This window comes from Dipodomys ordii, unplaced genomic scaffold, assembly GCF_000151885.1.
Source record: "Dipodomys ordii isolate 6190 unplaced genomic scaffold, Dord_2.0 Scaffold98, whole genome shotgun sequence".
In the NCBI taxonomy this organism is placed as follows: Eukaryota; Metazoa; Chordata; class Mammalia; order Rodentia; family Heteromyidae; genus Dipodomys; species Dipodomys ordii.
In genome coordinates, this window is record NW_012267314.1 from 4,053,813 (window position 1) to 4,075,594 (window position 21,782).

Sequence of the window (21,782 nt, forward strand, 5' to 3'; positions counted from 1 at the left end):
AAAAAAAGCTGGAAGTGGCGCTGTGGCTCAAGTGGTAGAGCGCTAGCCTTGAGCTGAAGAGCTGAGGGACAGCACCCAGGCCAAGTTCAGGCCCCAAGACTGGACCCCCCCCCCCAAAAAAAAAGAAATGGATTTATTACATGACTCATGAAGTAGTAACCCCTCTGGATAACACCTTAATGATAGCACTAAAATTACTAGTTTTTTAACGTAGCTCCATGACGACCATCTTAAGACCTTTGGCTATTGTTATAAATGAAAGCCATTGTCAAATTTACTGCTGAGAAATGATTTGATTTTACTGAAGTTTAGAAAGGATCGTTTTCATGGTCATGGTGGGAAGAAACTAAAGAGGGCCTGGAAGAGAAGGGGCTGTTAGAATAATCTGGGAAAGGCAGAGCTACTTGGACCAGGGAGTAGCAGTGTTGGCGGTGAGAACTGGTCTGAATGGATCTAGTGGGATTGACTGATGGATGGGTTTGGTGAATCAAGAGTCAAGGTAGACTCCAGGCTTTTGGTTGTAGCTGACATACGGCTATACTTGCAGAATGAGGTCATGGCTTAACTGGCAACATGGCCTGCCTCCCAAGTGCAAGGCCTTGAGTTCAGTACCGGAAGAAAACAAAGAAGTCTATAATTGCTTCTTGAATGGGAAAGCCTATAGGGAAAAAAATAGTTTTGTGGGAAGATTTCCAAAACTCAATTTTAAGCATGTTAATTTTGGGTATTTGCAGAAAGATGTATAATTGCTTCTCATCAGTATATATAGATAAAATTGGGTGAGATAACTAAGAGCTGTTTGGGAAACCAAGTGGTCCAGAGGCTGGACCTGTTCTTAAGCAAACCAACAAAAGAGACAAGGTTGAAGTCAAGGAGGAAAAGAGCAGTGTGGTATTCTAGAAGGCAAAGTGAAGCCAAAGTGATCACCTGGGCTCTTTGCTCTGTGACAAATCAAATCAACACTGAACAAAGGATTTGGAAAGGTGAAGGTTACTGGTGACTGACAAATAAATTTGAAATGGTAAGTGAGTTTGAAATTAGAGAAGAGGGATTGGAATAGTAAATAAAACTCATTTGGAGAGAATTTTATTGGAAAGGAATTCAGGAAAGTGAGATCAAGAGGAGTTTTTTTTCTTTTTTAATAAGTGAGAGAAGTTATAGCATAGATATACGGTCATAGGAATGTTCTAATAAAGGGGGAAATAAATAATGGCATGAAAGGGGAGAGAAAGTCAAGAAAGGATGAGAATTTAGGGAAAAATGAGGGCTGCTGTCATAGCAGAAAGGAAGGCCAACTATATGAGCACAGAAGCAGTAGATAGGTAGGTGGGTTGATGATGGCAGATGGTTCATCTTCTGGAACTTCTTTTCTGACTGTTTATGTTGTCAGTGAAAGAGGAAGCAAAGTCATTGGAAAGGAGGAGACCTGCAGGTTTGTAGAGAGAATGTAAGACTGTTGAGCAGCATGAAGAGTAGCCCTGATGACAGCATGAGATAGGACATCTTGGTTGGTCGGTTGGTTGACTTCAGTCACATTCAGCTGCAAGAATGCAGACACAAGGGGCTGAGAAGGTGGCTCAGTGGTAGAGCGATTGCCTTGCATGCATGAGGCCCTGGGTTCGATTCCTCAGCACCACATAAGCAGGAAAAAAAAAGGCGGAAGTGGTGCTGTGGCTCAAGTGGTAGAGCGCTAGCCTTGAGCTGAAGAGCTGAGGGACAGCGCCCAGGCCCAGAGTTCAGGCCCCACGACTGGACCCAAAAAAAAAAAAAAAAGTTGTACCCAATGTCGATAAAAATGACATAGAAATTTTATATAATTATAGAGAACTTAGTTCTTAGATTAAAATCAGTGATTGATCTTTATTTGCAGCATCACTGTTTTGGAAGATCAAACTGTGTGTTAATATTCTGTTGTTGTAACAAATACCTGAGAGAAATCAACTTAAAAAGAGGAAAGGTTAGACGGGCACCAGTAGCTCATGCTTTTAATCCTAGCTACTCAGGAGGTTGAGATCTGATGATCCTGGTTCAAAGCCAGCTCGCGCAGGAAAGTCTGAAACTCTTATCTCCAATAAACCACCAGAAAACCGGACGTGGCGCCGTAGCTCAAGTGGTAGAGCACTAGCCTTGAGCTGAAGAGCTGAGGGACAGCGCTCAGGCCCAGAGTTCAAGCCCCACAACCAACAACAACAACAAAAAATTGGAAATGTTTATGTTAGCTCACGGCTTTGGAAGTGTCAGTCCATTTTCCTGTTGCTTCTAGGTATGTGGTAAGACAATGCATCATAGTGACAGAGCAGGTCAGTTGATCCCATCATAATGACCAGGAAGTACTTGAAGAGCATGCCCACAATGACCTAACTCCCACCAGGCCCCACCTCTTAAAGGTTTCCATCCCCCCCAAAGGTCCACATGCTGGAAATAAAGCCTTTAATGCATGGGTTGTTGGGAGATACTTATCTAAATCATAGTCCCATGCTGCACATTAAAAAGTTATTTTAAGCCAGGCACTGGTGGCTTATGCCTGTAATCCTAGCTACTCAGGAGGCTTGAGATCTGAGGATTATAATTCAAAGCCATCCCAGGTAGCAAAGTCAGTGAGTCTCTTAACTCCAATAACTATTCAGAAAAAGCTGGAAGTGGCGCTGTGGCCCAAGTGGTAGAGCACTAGCCTTGAACACAGACAGGCTCAGAGATAGAGCTCAAGGCCCAGGATTAGCAAAAAAAAAAAAAAAAAAAAAAGCTATTTTAATATTATAGTTCCATAAATTGATATAAAAAAACAAGGACATTCTTTAAATAGCACAGTATTTTAGAAGTAATAGAATTAAAATAAAAGATAAACATATGCGCATACAAAAGAAAATTTAGCTGAGAATTTTGGGAAAGTATAAGAACGGGTTCTTGCTAGGTGTGGAAGCTCATGCCTGTAATCCTAGCATTCGGGAGGCTGAACTCACTGCTGCTGAAAACAGGGCAGCAGTGAGCTAGCTCAAGAGCATTCAGAGTTCAAGACCAGCCTGAACTATATAGCAAGATCAAGTCTAGCCTATGCCATCTTAATAACTAACAAATAAAACTTATTTTGATGGAAGAAAATTTTACAGTGACTTTGAAGGTAGATAAACTTTTTAATTCATCTGAACAGCAAAATAAATTGAAAACTTCCCTGCACCAATTCCATAGACAGTTGAATGTCATCAAACCCCAGTACCTCAGAGAAAAGAGAAAGAAAGTTAAAGGCCTGGTGCTGGTGACTCAGGCCTATACTGTAACTATTCTGGAGGCTGAGATCTGAAGATCATGGTTCAAAGTCAACCAGGCAGGAAAGGCCATGAGACTCCTATCTTCAGTTAACCACCAGAAAACTGGAAGTAGAGCTGAGACTGAAAGTGGTGGAGTGCTGGCCTTGAGCACAAAAGCTCATGGACAGCACCTGGGCCCTGTACTCAAGCCCCATGACCAACAACAGAAAGCCATGTTTCATTTTCAAGTATGGCATCCTTTACCAAATCTGAGTAGGAAAGTTAGAGACTGTATAGAGCCCTTTGTAGTATATTAAGTGATCAAAAGACTTTATTAAAAGATGACTTGCATATAGTGTCTCCTTGTAATACAGCTTTTCTATTATTTTAAATCTCAGATGCAGCAAATATTTTGGTGATAGGTGTAGAACATTCTGCAAAAGAAGGAGATCCTGGAACAATCTTCTTCTTCAGGTAAGATGGGAAAGAAACTGAATTGGGAAGTTGGTCAGTGCTCAGGTGGCTGTGGTCTTGAGTGTGCAGAAGGTACCTCTTGTGATAGCTTGTATGTTCAAAGTATATTTGCGATCTGAACATATCATCAGGCCTAGGAATCTTTTGGTAAATGCTCTTTAGGAAATGAAATTGTAAAACAATAGTCTTGCCCTGGCTTGTCTGTAAGTATGAGTTTGCATCCAACGAGCTAACATGAAGCCCTGGCTTCCTATTCATCCAGTGCTCCTCACCAGCTCCATACCACCTCTGCTGCTTTTCTTTGTTTCTTTTCCTTCTGGAACTTTTCAGCCAAAGTTTTAGCCCATATTACTCCCCCTCCCTCCCCTGCCAAGGGACTCAGACTGGTATGCTGGCTCACATACACTGTTATTTAAGGATGGCCTTTAATACCAAATGCAGACGAGCCTAGTGGGGTCGTTGAGATCATAAACTCATGCTGCTCTCCTCCCTATACCCAAGGAAGGTCTGTTACTCCCATTTTGTAGCTGAGGAAATGGCAGACCAGAGATTCAGTGAATTACAGTCATTGGACTAAATGATAGAAATGAAATAATAAGGGACATCTAAGAATCTGAACTTAAAAAAAAAAAAAAAAAGAATCTGAACTTTAAGCCAGGCATGCTGGTATGCCTGTCCCAGCTACTCAGGAGTCTGAGGTGGGAAAATCATTTGCCCAGGACTTCTGAGCCAGTCCAGACAACATGGTAAGCTCCTATATCAAGAAAAACAAAAACAAACTAGGTGTTGTGGTACATGCTTGTAATCCCAGCTACTTCAGAGGATCAGCTAGTAAGAGCAGAAGTTCAAAGACATCCTGAGCAATGTAACATGACCTGGTCTCAAAATAGTTGTTTTGTTTTGTTTTAAAGGATAGGGTTTACTTAATGATAGAGTGCTTGCGTAGTTTGAAGTCCACAGTACCAAAATAAAGTTCATTGGTAGAGGATTTTTGTGGTTGTAATCCTTCCAGATTAAAAAAACAGGAAAACCTGTTTTTGTTCTGTCAGTGCCTACCTTCCTTTCACTCGAACGTTAGAGATAATCAAGGTTTCACTGTTGAGTGCCAGTAGAAAAGCAGCACCCCGTCCCTGCAGGGAGGAGTCCCCAGGCGAGGACCCGGCTGTGCAGTATACTACAAGCATACACGCTCTCAGCATCACATTTCTAAAAGTGAAGGAAAGATGAATTCTGAGTAACATAAATAATGCTACATCACCTAGCTAGCATATTCTAGCTAACCTCACAATGTCATTTCAACACCTCAACTGATGAGACTTTCTGTACTTGTTTTCCGTACTGTATTTTATACTAACAGCTTGCCTTGCCAGACCCCAGTCATGGTCTAGGTCCTGCATTTGTGCAAGCTGTGTGTTTTACACTGACAGCTTGTCTCACTAGGCACCAGTATGGTCCAGATCCGGTATTTGCACAGATGCCTCTGGATGTCGGCCCAACTGCATAGCACAGCTGTAGATGTGGGCACAGTCCACTGCACTCCCTTATGCTTAGACATGACCCTCTGCATATGTAACTGTGGCTTTAAACATGTCAAAGCTGTCTCCTCAGACTCAGCCCTGATGCACTAGTATACTTACTTACTGGTCTCCAGGCCTGCCTATTCACCCACAACCATTTGTGTACAGTAGTCAAGGCCCTTCAGTTAACAGCTCTCTATTGACACTTTTCTGCTTGAAATTCCATGCATCAAATTGTCACAGGACAAAGTCCCCTTAGGGATTGACTGGGCCTGATGAACCTAATTGTTCACATGACCACACATCTGGATGACCATGTAGCTTCCTTCTAGCTGTTCCAAGATACCACTTCGCTCCTTCCTTTTCTTTCCTGAGCATGCACAGATCCCACTGCTTGATTGTCTCTTCTTACGTTCCCCACTGCTAGCTCTGCAAGTGCCTTAGAAGTTATATCTCTTGGCTAGATATCCCAGAGTGCGCTCTGCCAACCTCTTCTATGATACTGATCATATACTGTGGTAATAAGCAGTCTAGATGGCAATCTTTCTGAGATTGGGAGTTTCTAGAAGATACGAACTGAGTCATACTCATCATCTTTGTATCCTAAGAGATAAAATAAATGAAGACACATATCTACTAAGCACTTGAGATGCCTAAAGAATGATTTACTTCCCGCCATTCCCATCTTTCCTTCCTCCAGTGCAGTAACCCAGTAACAAAAATGGAAGTTTTTATTTATTACTTAAACAGCCCATCACTGCAAAAGTCAAACATGAAACTAAGTTTGTAGTGCTTAGCCCTCCAGTTCTAGTATGGAGGCCCCTGTGCCTTCCTTTCAGCTGTTTTAAGCACTGTGCAACGGCAAACTTCAATCAAACTCAGTCTCAGCCCCACAAGTCTTAAAAATGTGAGCCCCAGGCTGGAACTAAGTGGCTCACACTTATAATCTTAGCTACTCAGGAGGCTGAGATCTGAGGATCATGGTTCAAAGCCATCCTGGGCAGGAAAGTCCCCTTGACACTCTTACCTCCCAATTAACCACTCAAAAATGAGAAGTAGCACTGTAGCTCAAAGCAGGAAAGCACTATCCTTGAGCAGAAGAGCTTAGGGACAGTGCCTAAGCCCTGAGTTCAAGCCCCGTGACCAACAACAGCAACAAAAATGTGACCCTTTATTCTTTGCGTATAGCAAAGAGTAAGAGCTAAAGTTGTTCCAATTAAACAATATTTTAAGTTTCTTTTTGTACTGGAGAGTTGAACCAGAGGAGCAAGGTGTAGCACATGAAGGGACATAGTATGACAGTAGCAGCTACTTTTTCTAGAACTTTGATTTCATGTGAGAAGTCAGGTTGTATCAAAAATCAAATAGACACAAAGTACTGATGAATCACCCCTGTAATCGTAGGCTGACATCTAATCATCTTAGTTCAAAGATAGCTGGGGTACACAAATCCTAGAGACTCTTATCTCTAATTAACCAGCAAAAGACACTGAAAGTGGTAGACAGCCAGACTTAAACAAAAAAGCTACACAAGAGCTTGAGGCCCGGCCCTGAGTTCAGGCCCCAATACTGGCACAAAAATAAAATTAAAAAGTAGCTCTTATTTTAGCAAATGTTCCTAGTCCCTATGTCTAATCAATAAGTCATATTTCCTCCTGTTATATCCTGGATATGGTCTAGATGTTACTCAACTATGACTTCATTGGCTTTATGTATGGACCCAAAGAATGTATTCTATCTTTAACTTAGATAATTTTCGTATTCTTTTAAATCAGGGAAGGAGCTGCTGTGTTTTGGAATGTCAAAGACAAAACGGTAGGTGTAAATAAAGTATAAAAATGTGAAAGTTTGGGCTGGGAAGGTGGCTCAGTGGTAGATCGCTTGCCTTGCAAAAATGAGGCCCTGGGTTCGATTCCTCAGCACCACATAAGCAGGAAAAAAATAAGCCAGAAGTGGCGCTGTGGCTCAAGTAGTAGCATGCTAGCCTTGAGCTGAAGAGCTGAGGGACAGCGCCCAGGCCCAGAGTTCAGGCCCACCACTGGACAAAAAAAAAAAAAGGTGTGAAAGTATGTATAAAGGTATAACACTTGGTTTTCTGAGAATAATTACGACTCAGTAATTTGAGGTATTAGAGGGTAAATTAGCAGTAATCTGCAACTTTTTTGTTCTGCATTAGGTACAAATAACCCATTAGTTTCTAAAATGTATTGCATTGTGGCTTCTTTTAAGCTTTCTCCATTTTAAGTTCTCAGGGCACACTCTAATCTGAGGAGTCCAAACTATTCTAGCAACACTGTGGAGATATTAGATCCGTATGTGAAGTGTTTCTAAGTGCACAGCAGAAACACAGTTTGTTGGAAGTTGGTTTGACTGAGGCATAATTTAGATTGGATTTTCTAGAATTTATCACTCAGGAAGTAACTTCTTTAGTATCTAAACCTGAATTTGTTCACTACAACCTTTTTAGAGCCAACAGCAATTTTACATCTAGAAAATTATGCAAAGGGGCTGGGAAGGTGGCTCAGTGGTAGAGTGGTTGCCTTGCAATGCATGAGGCCCTGGGTTCGATTCCTCAGCACCACATAACCAAAAAGAAAAAAGCCGGAAGTGGCGCTGTAGCTCAAGTGGGAGAGCGCTAGCTGAATCGCTGAGGGACAGCGCCCAGGGCCAGAGTTCAGGCCCCTAGACCGGACCCAAAAAAAGAAAAAAAGAAAATTATGCAAAGTAAATAATTAGTCATGCATGATGAATTATGTATAGAAATATTCATAAAGCCGTTATCTACAACAGCAGACCAGAAATAAACAAAACGTATGATGAGAGTTTCTTAAATACAGGGGCTGGGAAGGTGATTCAGTGGTAGAGCGCTTGACTTGCATGCATGAGGCCTTGGGTTCGATTCCTCAGCACCACATAAGCAAAAAGAAAAAAGCCAGAAGTGGCACTGTGGCTCAAGTGGTAGAGCACTAGCCTTGAGCTGAAGAGCTGAGGGACAGCACCCAGGCCCAGAGTTCAGGCCCCACGACCGGACCCAAAAAAAAAAAAAAGTTTCTTAAAAATCATGTGAAAAAATCTATTTCTGAGAAAATGCCCATGTGTATGATAATTATACTAAATAAATAGCAAGTAAATGCCCATTCCAATGGCTCAAGCCTGTAATCCTAGCTGTCAGGAGGCTGAGATCTAAGGATTTATAACTGGCCCAGGTAGACAAAACAAGAAAATTCTTACCTACAATTAACAGAAAAATGCCAGAACTGGAGGTGTGGCTCACGTGTTAGAGCACCATCTGTGAGCTGAAAAGTCAAGTGAGAACAAGTGGAATACACAAAGCTAGTTACAAAATGTAACAATACATTGTGGAAGTTGGTTAGCTCAGGGCTGGTGTCCACCGCTTGAATCATAGCTCCCATTTACAGTTGTTTGTTGGTTGACCAGAGATAAGGGTCTCATTGACTTTCTTGCCCAGGCCTGGCTTCGAACTGTTATCCTCAGATCTCATCCTCCTGAGTAGTTAGTATTAGAAGTGTGAGCCACTGGTGCCTGGCCTGTGCATGTCTTTTGATACAGCCATTCCTAAAGAAATAGTCCCACATGACACCAAAGAACATGCTTAAGATGGTATACCATGCTGTAATGCATGGTAATCACCATCCCAATGGATATTAAATAAGTTGCACTTCTCCTCCATTGAGAAGAACAGCACAGAATACATTCACACTCATACCACAGTCCTATGTTACCTAAGACAATGCTCATAGGAATACAGTGTGTTAGGCAGGCATCTCTGAGATTAGGATTTCAGGTGAGCACATAAGATAGTCACATTCTGCACTTTGTGTTCTAACTTAAAAAGCATTTAGAACTTTTTTTTTTAGATTTAGTGAATACAAACTATAATGTTACTACTGATTTTCTTTGGATAATTATGTTTTTCTCTTCTCTTTCCTGTTCATCTCTATTTTCTAAACATAAAGATTGATGAATATGCCATCTCACAGTGAGTCCATCTTTTCCTTAAAAACTAAACAACAGAATTGTTGGGCATCATTGGCTCACCTCTGTAATCCTAGCCACTTAGGAGACTGCGATCTGAGGTGCATGGTTCAAAGTCAGCCCAGGCAGGAAAGTCCTGAAAACTTTTCTCCAATTAACATGCAAAAAGCTGGAAGTGGAGGTGTGGCTCAAGTGGTGGAGTGCTAGCCTTGAGCAAAAATTCTCAGAGACAGCGCCCAGGCCCTGAGTTCAAGTCCCAAACCAGCATATGCACACACATGCACGTGAGCACGCATGCACACAACCCCAAAACTAAGCAACAGAAATCATGTGGATAACGTAATGAAAGATGTAAAAGTCCAGCTTCATAATGTGTACATTGATGGACTTGCTTTAGTTTCAGGTTAGTGTTTCCTTTTCTTCTAGATGAAGCATGTGATGCAGCTTCTGGAGAAGCACGAAATCCAGCCCTACGAAGTTGCCTTAGTCCACTGGGAGAATGAGGAGCTCAACTACATAAAAGTAGAGTAAGAACTTCCTATCAGCTTTATGAAAGGGCTTTGGAAAAGTAAAAAATTTACATAAATCATTTCTGAATATAGACACTAATTTTAAGAAAAAAGTTCTTAGTACAAACTAAGTCAAGTAATAAATACGAGGGGACATGATGTGTGTGTGTGTGTGTGTATGTGTGGTGACTTCTCAGGCCGTCCACAAATTAAACAAGTAGAGTATAACTCCCAATTGGAAAGCTTTTGTTTCAGTGAAGTAAATCCATTTTGTACCATGTGCAGGAAAGTGGTGTAGAAATGTGGGTGCCTCAGGCTGGCAATGTGGCTTAGGGGTATAGTGCTTGCCTAGCATGCATGAGGCCCTGGGTTCAATTGCTCAGTTGCCACACAAACAAAAAATAATAAAGAAATTAAGGACAGGCACCGGTGGCTCACGCCTATAATCCTAGCTACTAAGGAGGCTGAGATGTGAGAATCATGGTTCAAAGCCAGCCAGGGCAGGAAAGTCTGTGAGACTCTTATCTCCAATAAACCACTCAAAAACTGGAAGTGGTACTGTAACTAAAGCGGTAGAGCTGAAGAGCTGAGGGACAGCGCCCAAGCCCAGAGTTCAAGCCTCACCACCGACCCAAAAAAAAAAAGAGAAAGAAATCAGAGGGAGGGAGGGAAGGGTGCCTGTGTGATATAGGCCTGGTATGTGGCTTTAAGGTAAAGCAGATGGGAAGGAGCAGCCTGCAGATTCCCCCACCTCAGCAAGGACAAACAAAGAGTGCTAGGACACCATTGAAGACAGGGTGGCTCATTCGGAAAGGACTCTCTCCAGTGCCCCACCTACTAGAATATGAAACAAGGCTCTTAGGAAAGGAAGCTGATGGCAGAGCTTTAGGACAATTTGGAGGAGATTCCAGATTGCCCGCCTTGGCCCAGCACTATTTTCCAAGTGCTTCCCCTGAGCCTTGTGGTGTCACTCTGGCCCACCATGAGGATGGACCAGGCCTGCAGTGGCTGCACCAAAGTGACCATGGGAACCTAAGAGAAACACAGACGTGCTAATGTACTTTCATTAAATTTTATCTATTTCTGCTACTACTGAGGCTTGAACTCAGGATCTTGTACTAAGTTGCTTAACTTTTTTGCTCATGGCTGATTCTCTACCACTTGAGCCACAATTTTGCCTCCAGCTTTTTGCTGGTTGTGTGTGTGTATGTGTGTGTGTACATACATACATATACATATATATATGTATATGTATGTATGTATGTATGTGTGTATGTATGTATGTGTGTATGTATATCTGAGCTCTTAAGCTCAAGGCGAGCATTCTACCACTTGGGCCACAGCACCACTTCCAGTTTTCTGGTGGTTAACTGGAGATGAGAGTTTCATGGACTTTCCTTTGAACCATGATCCTCAGATCTCAGCCTCCTAGTAGCCAGGTTTACAGGCATGAGCCGCCAGCGCCCAGCTGGAGATAAAAGTTTTGTGGATATGTTTCCCTGGACTGACCTCAATCCTCAGATCTCAGCCTCCAGTAATAGGAGTATAGGTATGAGCACTGATACCTGGCTTAAATGTCCACTGATATTTTTTTTTTTAATACTGGGGTTTGTACTCGGGGCCTAGAAGTCTACCCTTGATTGGTACCTCCAGCCCCTTAAAGTACTATTAAGATCTGGAAGATACTATTTTTTTTTTTTTCTTTCTCACAGGGGGCAGTCCAAACTTCACAGAGGGGAAATCAAGTTAAATTCAGAGCTGGATATGGATGACACCATTCTAGAAAAATTTGCTTTCTCCAATGCTCTTTGCCTGTCAGGTAAGTTTCTCCTGCTCTCAAGGAAGACATTACACAGTCTTTATTTCCTCAGAGGAAGTTTAAGTATTTGGTGAAGATTTTGCCATTTTTCAGACAACATTCCATACAGCTAAGCACTCCTTTTCACTGTAGAACATGTGGGTAACTAGACTAGGTTCTAAAGCTTCCCTGCCCCTCATGCCTGTGTTAAGGTCACCACCTTTGTTTTCCTGTCCATTGCTCAGTGATTGTTCAATTTTAGGTAGTCTCTAATCCAGACAGCCAAATTCAGCCCTGCCCTGTGTGATGGCCCGGGCCACATCAATGTGTCACAGCAATAGGAAGGAGTCACATGGCTCAAGCTGAACATGTTCCATGGGAATTCCTTTGCTAACAGGCTGGCTGAAGACAGTCCACACCCTCTGGCTTCTTTTCAAGACTGATGCACTTTATTCCACTCATAGCCCAGAGGAGTGTGGGAAAGCAACCTTTCTCCCACCTGTGCTCCCTTGGTGCACTGTGTCTCTTCCCTCTGCTCTCTAAGATGTGCTTCCTAGAACATCAGTTCTGCCAGGTAGAGCTGGAGGCTGCCCACGGGACGCAGAGCTTCAGTTCCCTTTGTCTTTTCAGGTTCTTGCCATGCTTGCAGATCTATCTCCCTCTTCAGTTCCAGTTTCAAATTGGCTTTTTTGTTTCTGTTTGAAGGTTTTTGGTTGTTGTGGGTTTGTTTTTTTTTTTTTTTTTTTGGGTCTGGTCGTGGGGCCTGAACTCTGGGCCTGGGCGCTGTCCCTCAGCTCTTCAGCTCAAGGCTAGTGCTCTACCACTTGAGCCATAGCGCCACTTCTGGCTTTTTTCTTTTTGTTTATGTGGTGCTGGGGAATCGAACCCAGGGCCTCAGGCATGCAAGGCATGCGCTCTACCACTGAGCCACCTTCCCAGCCCCATTGTTGTGGTTTTATTTTATTTTTGTTGTATTGTTTTGATTTGGGCTTTTTGATACAGGGCCTGTTACACAGGCTGGCCTCAAACTCATGATCCTTATGCTCTTGCCTCCTGAATGCTGGGATTATAGGTGTGATCCACTATGCCTGGCTGCACATTTGCTCCTTAATCTGTTGTCAGACTGGCAGCATAAACATGATGATAAAGAAATGTTTCCTGTTACTTTTTTTCCCCTAGTGAAGCTTGCTATTTGGGAAGCAACACTGGACAAATTCATTGAGTCTATTCAGTCAATTCCAGAGGTAATTATATCAATTCTGTACTTGTTTTCAAGAATTGATTTGTAGTGGGGGGAAATATAAACTTTTCATTTTTAACAATATGTACAAGATGAGTATAATAAAGTAATAAGAAAACAGTAGGAAAGATTTTAAGCAATGAAAATACCTTTCAATTATATGTAAAATGATGATATATTAGAAACTTCGTTTTGGTTTTTCACTTTTTAAAACTTCCAATTACTGTGATTGCACAGTATGTTTAATAATAACTGAATTAGAGTGTCCTGGGCATGTAAGTTAGTGGTAAATCACTTACCTAGCATGTAATCAGGTTCTGGGTTTGATGCCTTGTACTGCAAAAGGTATAAAGAAGGTAAATACTCCATTTCTATAATAAAATGCCTGAGATAATCAAGTTATTGGAAGGAAAGTTTACTTTGGCTCAGTTTCGGTTCCTGGTTTGGTAGACCTGTGGGTGTGGGATATGTGACTGGGCAGCTAATGGCGGGAACCCACAGCCAAGGAAGCTGCTTACCCATAGCCACAGGAAATAAAGACAGGAAGACAGACCACGATCCCAGTGATTTCTTCAAGGGCACGCTCCTGGTGACCCAACTTCCCGACATTATGTCCCATCTCTACAACATCCCACCACTGCCCAACAGTGCCACAGGCTCTGGGCCAAGCCCCCACCACATGGGCATCTGGAGACATTCAGGATCCAAACTAGCCAGGCATCCAGTGTTCATGCTTATAATCCTAGATACTCAGGAGACCTGAGTTCTGAGGATCATGGTTCAAAGCCAGCCTGGGCAGACAAATCCTTGTGACTCTCATGTGCAGTTAACCAGCAAAAAGCTAGAACTGGAAGCAGAGCTGAAATAGAGTGCTAGTCATGAGTAAGAAACCTGAGTAAGAGCACAAGGCCCAGAGCTCAAGTCTCAGTACCAGCAGGAAAGGGAAAGTAAAAGGAATTGGGGGGAGGGGAAGGGGACAATATATATAAATATATAAAATTTCTGCCTAGTGGGGCTGGGAAGGTGGCTCAGTGGTAGAGCGCTTGCCTTGCATGCATGAGGCCCTGGGTTCAATTCCTCACTACCACATAAGCAAAAGAAAAAAGCTGGAAGTGGTGCTGTGGCTCAAGTGGTAGAGCGCTAGCCTTGAGCTGAAGAGCTGAGGGACAGCGCCCAAACCCAGAGTTCAGGCCCCACGTCCAGACCAAAAAAAAAAAAAAAAATTCTGCCTAGCAAAACTTTAAAATATTGGAATGAATTAGGACATACATCTGGAACAGTTTTAGCTAAAGAATTATGTACATAAAAGTATGTCCCTACAGAATTTACTTGATGAACCCAGTACTTAAAAAAGATATACAGAATCTGTACATTGATTCCCTCCCACCACCCCAGGATGCTAAAATCTGTGGGTGCTCATTTTTATGCACAATGTTATACACACAACCCATGCATGTCTTTCTGTATACTTAAATCATCCTAGATTGCTGATTGTAATTAATACAATGTAAATGCTATGTAGATAGCTCTCCTGCTCTGCATCATTTAAGGAATAACAAGGAAAATCCATCTTCTTATTCAGCACAGTGGCAGTGTGTTATAGTTTCTTCTCTCTGGTTAGTTGACTACACAGACATAGAACCCACAGAAACAGGGCCAACTGTATATATGGTTTTATTCCCTCCAAATAGGCTTTAAAAGCTGGGAAGAAAGTGAAACTATCCCATAAAGAAGTTATGCAGAAAATGGGTGAACTCTTTGCCCTAAGGTAAAGTTTCTTTTGTAAACAAAGTATTTCATATATTAAATATTCTCGAGAAAACATTGTGATAGTTCTGTAGTAAAGAAGAAACATTTATACTTTTATAGGAATATCATTAATGATAGGCAGGGAGAACTCTTACCATGAGAAGGAATGAGGTATACAAGGCCTCTAGCTGAGGAAATCCAGCAAGTACAGAAGAGGACCTAACTAGTCCACATTAGACTAGGCTAGACTAGACTTAGGCAAACACATTCTGAGAGTAGGAAGATATATTAGGATTTGGTTAATGCAAATCTCCAGCAAAATAAATACATGCAGTGGACTTTCTTGTACAGAACAGTTACATACTAACTTCATTAAATATGAGACCCCAGAGGGCTGGGAAGGTGGCTCAGTGGTAGAGCACTTGCCTTGCATGCCTGAGGCCCTGGGTTCGATTCCTCAGCACCTCATAAGCAAAAAGAAAAAAGCCGGAAGTGGCGCTGTGGCTCAAGTGGTAGAGCACTAGCCTTGAGCTGAAGAGCTGAGGGACAGCGCCCAGGCCCAGAGTTCAGGCCCCACGACCAGACCCAAAAAAAAAATAATAATAATAAAATATGAGACCCCAAAATGCAATACAAAGAAAAAACCCTTATCACTTAAACAGTACTCTGTAGTCATAGAACTTAAATTTTATGTTTTGAAACAACCCTTTTAGCCTTATTTTGATCTTGTCTTTCCATTTGAGCTTAAATTAAAAAAAAAAGCATACATTAAGTAATGACAACTAAGTCACAACTGTCACACACAAGACACCGTCACTTAAAATGCCTCCCAACTTTAGAGAATTCTGTATGTTAGTCCTGGGGCTTGAACTCATGGCATGGGTGCTGCCCCTGTGCTTTTTTTTCCCCTCAAAGCTAGCACTCTACCACTTGAGCCACAGCTCCACTCCTAACAATTAATTGGAGATAAGAGTCTCAACGATTTTTTTGTCCAGGCTATCTTCAAATCACAATCATCAGATCTCAGCCTCCTGAGTAGCCAGGATTATAGGTGTCAACCACTGGCACCTGCCAAATAATTCATTGAGTCAAATATACTTATGATCTAGCTATGTATTCAGAGGCAGGGATTGGGTCTGCAGTCTAAAGCCAGATCTGGCAAAAGCATGAGACCCCACGTGAAAAACTAAAAGCAGAAAGGATCAGGGGCATGCCTTAAGTAGCAGAGTGCACATAGTTAGCAAACATAAGGCTCTGAATTCAAACTTGAAATACTACCAGGAAAAAACCTCAGAAGTTAGGACTAAATATATTTAGATTTGTTAATATTTGTAAAATTTGTTTGTATAAAGCCTTATTTTTATCCTTGCATTATTTGAGTTGTTTGGTAAGATAAGAGTGTCTACTAGCCGGCCGCCAGTGGCTCATACCTGTAATGCTAGCTACTCAAGAGGCTGAGATCTGAGGATCGAGGTTCAAAGCCAGTCCAGGCACGAAAGTCTGGGAGACTCTTATCTCCAATAAATCACTAGAAAACCGGAAGTGGCGCTGTGGTTCAAGTGGTAGAGTGATAGAGTGCTAGCCTTGAGCTGAAGAGCGCAGGGACGGGGCCCAGGCCCAGAGTTCAAGCCCCACAATGGACCAAAAAAAAAAAAGTGTCTACTCTTTTCTGAATGCTTCTTTAAGTTATTTTCTTTACTTAAATTTTCATTTAGCAAAAAAATTTTATTGTTGTTGTTTTTTTGTGTCCGGTCGCGGGGCCTGAACTCTGGGCCTGGGCGCTGTCCCTCAGCTCTTCAGCTCAAGGCTTGCGCTCTACCACTTGAGCCACAGTGCCACTTCCGGCTTTTTTTGCTTATGTGGTGCTGAAGAATCGAACCCAGGGCCTCAGGCATGCAAGGCAAGCGCTCTACCACTGAGCCAACTTCCCAGCCCCAGCAAAAAAATTTTAAAGCTCAGATTTCTATTAAAAAGATGGAGAGCAGAGGGTTGGAGAAGGGAAGTAATTTGGATGTGCATATTTATATGTTTGCTTGTTCAGTGCTTGCGCCATGACTGGAAGGATACTGAGGGAGGAGCCTTCCTACACACAGAGAGCAGGAGAAAGGGAAAGGGGAAATTGGGAGTAAGATTAATCTGTTTTTCTCTTTTTATATCTTTTGGGCTTGGGGGGAGGGTGCTTTTCTTTTGTCCTTTTTTTTTTAATCACAGATCTTCCTATGTAGCCCATACTAGCTTCAACAATCCTCCTGCCTCATTCTCCTCAAGTGCAAGTATTACAGGCATGAATCTTCACATCTAGCTGTTAGTTTTTAAACTGTGTGATCACCTGGCCCCAAAAATAACTTGCTTGGAACTGCAAAGTATTTTAATGAAAAAAGAAACAAGTGCATCATTTTTTAAAAATGTGTTTTCTAGCCGGGCACCAGTGGCTCACACCTGTAATCCTAGCTACTCAGGAGACTGGGATCTGAGGATCATGGTTCAAAGCCAGCCTAAGCAAGAAAGTCTGTGAGACTCTTATCTCCAACAAACCACTCAGAAAACCTGATGTGGCGCTGTGGCTCAAGTGGTAGAGTGCTCACTTTGAGTTAAAGATCTGAGAGACAGCGCCAGTCCCAGAGTTCAACCCCATGATGGACCCCCCCCCAAAAATTTTTTTTCTACTTTTAAAAAGTTAAATATTAAATAGTAACCATTAAAAGGTAAAGATTCAGTTAAGTCTGGCATGGTGGCACCGGCCTATGATCCCAGCTATGTACACAGGAAGAATTAAAAAAAAAAAAAAGACTTAAGCTTGAGTTTTTAAATTATTTGTAAGAGGTTTTTTGCCAATTGTGAGACTTGAACTTAGGGTCTGGGCACAGTCCCTAAGCTCTTTTACTGAATAATAGCACTCTACCACTTTGAACTACAGCTCTACTTTGGTTTTCTAATTGGAGGTAAGCATCTCATGGACTTTCCTCCCTGGGTTGGCTTTGAACCACAAGCTGTAGACCTCAGCCTCCTGAGTAGCTAGTTATTGGCATGAGCCACCAGCACCAGCTTATTTTGTAAATTTTTGATTCACATATTTCTCGTAAGTATTTTGCAACAGTCAGCATTTAAAGGTGCTCCCTATGTGTGAGAAGTATCACAGAAACAATGGGTTTTCAAATTCAATGTAAGTAAGAGTAACCATGTCCCCTTTCTTAAGGCACCGAATAAACTTAAGTTCAGACTTCTTGATCACTCCTGATTTCTACTGGGACAGAGAAAACCTAGAAGAACTTTACGATAAAACCTGTCAGTTTCTTAGCATTACTCGACGAGTTAAGGTACACATTTTATACTTTTACTTGACATGATTTGCCTCAATTTGTATGCCTGTAAGATGCAAGTGAATGTGTTTGACTTTGGTTCCAATCTCTTTAGATTTATCTTTCCTTCTTGTCCTCTCTACAGTCACTTTGAACTTGATATGTCAAAGGATCTCTAGAAAAGAGGTGTGAATGATCAGAAACTGATAGATATTTTTTTACTCCCTCCTATCTTGGAAGTACTGGGCATTTTTGTGAGTGTATTTTCTCTTGTTCAGATTAGAAAACCTCCAGCATGCCATTTTACCATTTGCTGTTTCTTTCCTGTCACTTTCCTTATGGTTTTAAGACATAGCACTTGAAAGCTAAGTGTTTTTTAATCATTTATCTCTCTTTTCATTCTCTCCCATCTTAATGTCTTGTTTTACTGTGTAGTGTTACATTGAGTAGTTTTTGCTGATATTCAAGGTACTTCCTAGTCTTATGCCTTTCTCAGTGTTATTTACCAGTGGACCAGTGGTCCCCACCTATAAACCTAGCCACTCAGGAGGCTGAGATCTGAGGATCAGAGCAGAAAAATCTGCAACACTCCATCTCCAAAAAAAAACTACAAAAATGCCAGACTAGAAACATGGCTAAAGTTGTAGAGCACCAGCCATGACTGGAAAGGCCTTGAGATCGAGCTCCAGTGCAACCAACCCAAAAAAGTATGGGAGCCAGTGGCTCACACCTGTAATCATAGCTACTCAGGAGGCTGAGATCTGAGGGTCACAGTGCAAAGCAAGCCTGGGCAGGAAAGTCCGTGATACCCTTTTATCTCCAATTAGCCACAAAAAGCTAGAAGTGGAGCTATGGCTCAAGTGTTAAAGTGCCATTCTTGAGTGAAAAAGCTAAGGAACAGTGCTCAGACCATTAGTTCCAGACCCAGTACCAGCAATGACAGAAGAAAAAAGTGACTTAAATTTCAAAAACCCTCCATGGCTCACTATTGCTACAATAGTTTTGCTACTTACATTATTTTCTCTAAGCCAAGACCTTTGTGTAACTCATAAAAGGTGTCTGCAGTTGTCATTTATCTTGTGTGGGTGTCTTGTACCACAGAAGTAGAGGTCATGGCCCTGGTCTGGTCAGGGAAAGACAGCCACCGGAGGCCATCTGCTCATCGCTGGCATAGAAAGACTGGTTACAGGGGCGGTTAAGATGAAATTGGGGGGGCCTTCTTCAGCATTTAAATGTATGAGACATGGATTTGATGACAGTTGTAGGACAGACCTGAAAAGCATTAGATTTTCGTGGCCTGGTGTTCATATAAAAGAGGGATAGTAGTGTCATGAAGGTAAGATACATCCAGCAGTTATATTAGCTAGCTATTACTATAACAAGTTTCCCCAAAACTTAGTGGTTTAAAGCAACTTACCACATAGTTTCACATCAGGACCTTTCTGTATCATGCTGCAGTGATCTCAAGAAGTAACTAGGAAAGAATCACTTCTTGGTTTTTTCATGTGTTGCACATTAAATTTTCTGTATTAAAAATCATTTACCCAAGGAAGAAAATACAGGATTCCATTCTTCAGATGTTCACAAAGCACTGGATACCCTCCACAGCAGAGAGCTTGACAGTCTTGAAAGTCTTGAGGTGTTGAGTCTTCCACGTATTATATAACATTCCTAAGAGTTCTCAAACTACAGGGAAAGATATACTCTAAGTAGTACTTTCTAAACATCCCAAAATACGTAAAAGATTTAGAAGTGGCTTTTGTTAATCAGCTTTCCATCACTTTTCTTATAGAAAAAAGATTTAGGCTCAGTTCTAGAGATTCCACCCTTTATCACATGGGCCTTGAGAGGTCATTCAATATCCAAGCTATATCAGAGCTCAAAGAAACAATCCTTCCCTCTTCTATGCTCAACACAGGGTAGCACCACAGGTAATTAAAGGCAGAGTGGTCACAGTACTGCTTTTTCCTTAAGATAGTCTTGTGAGAACTTGGGGTGACAGTGTAATCTGCTGAGAAACACAAAAGTTGGGATAGGTCAGGTCATTTCATTTGTTAGTTAGAAGTTTCAGTCTTAGCAAGACGTGCATGTGCAACAGGCATTTCTGTGCAGTGCCCAGCACCACTTCTCAAACTGGCTTCCATCAACACCAGCAGTCTTGCTTTCATGACTTCCCTCACCTTTTCCTGTTAAGTTTTCAGATGTGTGCTTCTTATCCCAATCCTGCCATCCAAATGTTTTCCTAAATTCACAGGCCCTCCACCTGGACATATCTCATAGCAAATAAACTCCAGGACATCAGACAGTTTGGTTATCAGCTTCCCAGTTCCTGGCAGAGTCACCACATAGAACACGTACTCAAAACTGATAGAATCAGTGATTTAATTACACTTCACTTATGTAATCATCATTCTACCAGAAACCCAAGTCTCTGCTTCACTGTCCATATCTAGTGAGTCAAACCATCTGCCTTTTCCTACCAAGTATCATTCACTCTTTGGCAATTTATTGAAAGCCCATGTGATGATCATAAAGTGTATGGCGCCATCTTCTGGTAATTGTGCAGATCAAATATTCAGTAGTTTAAAAAAAAATGTGTTGCTTTTTAACTGCTTCAAATTAAAGCTGTCTACCAACAGTCAGGAAATCTTTGCAGACTGCCATCAAGTCTTACAAATAGGATGTTAAGCGTTTTGGTTATGTTACATAACAAAGTGTTTGTGGGTGTGGCTTACTATATACCAGTAACAACTGGTTACCTAGAGGAAGACTGGGAAGCAAGAATTAAGTGGTTTCTTAATGTAAAGCTGCAGAATGTTGAAGCATATGACCAACTTTTCTTCCTAAATAAAATTGTTTTAGTATCTGATGGTAAGGTTTTTTTTTTTTTTTTTTTTGGGTCCGGTCATGGGGCCTGAACTCAGGGCCTGGGTGCTGTCCCTCAGCTCTTCAGCTCAAGGCTAGCTAGCGCTCTACCACTTGAGCCACAGCGCCACTTCTGGCTTTTTTCTTTTTGCTTATGTGGTGCTGAGGAATCGAACCCAGGGCCTCATGCATGCAAGGCAAGCGCTCTACCACTGAGCCACCTTCCCAGCCCGGTAAGGTTTTTCTTATGCAGGTCATGAATGAAAAACTTCAGCACTGCATGGAACTAACTGATCTAATGCGGAATCACCTGACCGAGAAGAGAGCTCTCCGCCTAGAGTGGATGATTGTCATCCTCATCACCATAGAGGTGAGTGGGAGCACTGTACCAGTCATCTCCCATTTCAAGCTGTCCGAGATAAAGACAATTTGAGAATAAAAGGCCAAGTAGAGGATGATTTTGTTCTAATTACTAAGTCTATTTGGAAATGAAGTTTCACAGCTATTTTTCTAACTGCATTAAATGTAAAGACAGCATTTGAAAGTAGTTCTGGCTCAAATCTCCAGCTTGCCATGTAAAAAGGGAAACAGTTCATTCATTGCCATCTTGGAAAAGTCCATTTTAGTTTGTACTGTACAAAAAGATTAGTAATTCTTACTTTTTACCACCCTAAGGTAACAGTTGAGCTGGGACGAGTATTTTCCTGATCACATGATAACCAGTGTCACAAGAGAAATCCAGGTTCTACAATCAAAAACCAATGCTCAGTACTGGGGGATTTCTTATTTAATAGCTTTAATTTTCTACATCAAATTGTCATTTCTTTTGCTGCATGAATAAAAATTATGACAACTGGTGTTTGGTCATCATTGACAGTTCAAAGTAAAATGCTCTTATCATTTTAGGAATTAAAGTCAAAAGGCTTAGATTTTTGGATACTACTTTTTAGCCTCTCCTTGGGAATATGGCTAAAGAACCACACAGAAACTTACAAATGAAGTCAAGATGTCAAGACAGGCTTTTGATGTCACAAGCACATTTTCTATACCTATTTTATGTGGCCTAATTTGAGTGAGTATGGTCATCAGT

General features: G+C 41.7%; 1 protein-coding gene across 1 annotated transcript in view; it reads left to right on the forward strand.

The window, feature by feature from the left end:
• The window catches only part of Rmnd1 (required for meiotic nuclear division 1 homolog (S. cerevisiae)), a 33,871-nt gene extending 12,321 nt beyond the window's left edge, over nucleotides 1-21,550 (forward strand). Inside the window, exons 3-11 of the mRNA XM_013027022.1 lie at nucleotides 3,644-3,719; nucleotides 7,012-7,051; nucleotides 9,659-9,759; nucleotides 11,454-11,560; nucleotides 12,719-12,783; nucleotides 14,471-14,547; nucleotides 17,725-17,845; nucleotides 20,946-21,062; nucleotides 21,368-21,550. Of these exons, the coding sequence (XP_012882476.1) occupies nucleotides 3,644-3,719; nucleotides 7,012-7,051; nucleotides 9,659-9,759; nucleotides 11,454-11,560; nucleotides 12,719-12,783; nucleotides 14,471-14,547; nucleotides 17,725-17,845; nucleotides 20,946-21,062; nucleotides 21,368-21,400 (737 nt within the window). The 3' untranslated portion in view covers nucleotides 21,401-21,550. The remainder of the gene's footprint in view (nucleotides 1-3,643; nucleotides 3,720-7,011; nucleotides 7,052-9,658; nucleotides 9,760-11,453; nucleotides 11,561-12,718; nucleotides 12,784-14,470; nucleotides 14,548-17,724; nucleotides 17,846-20,945; nucleotides 21,063-21,367) is intronic.
• The last annotated feature ends 232 nt before the right edge of the window (nucleotides 21,551-21,782 follow it).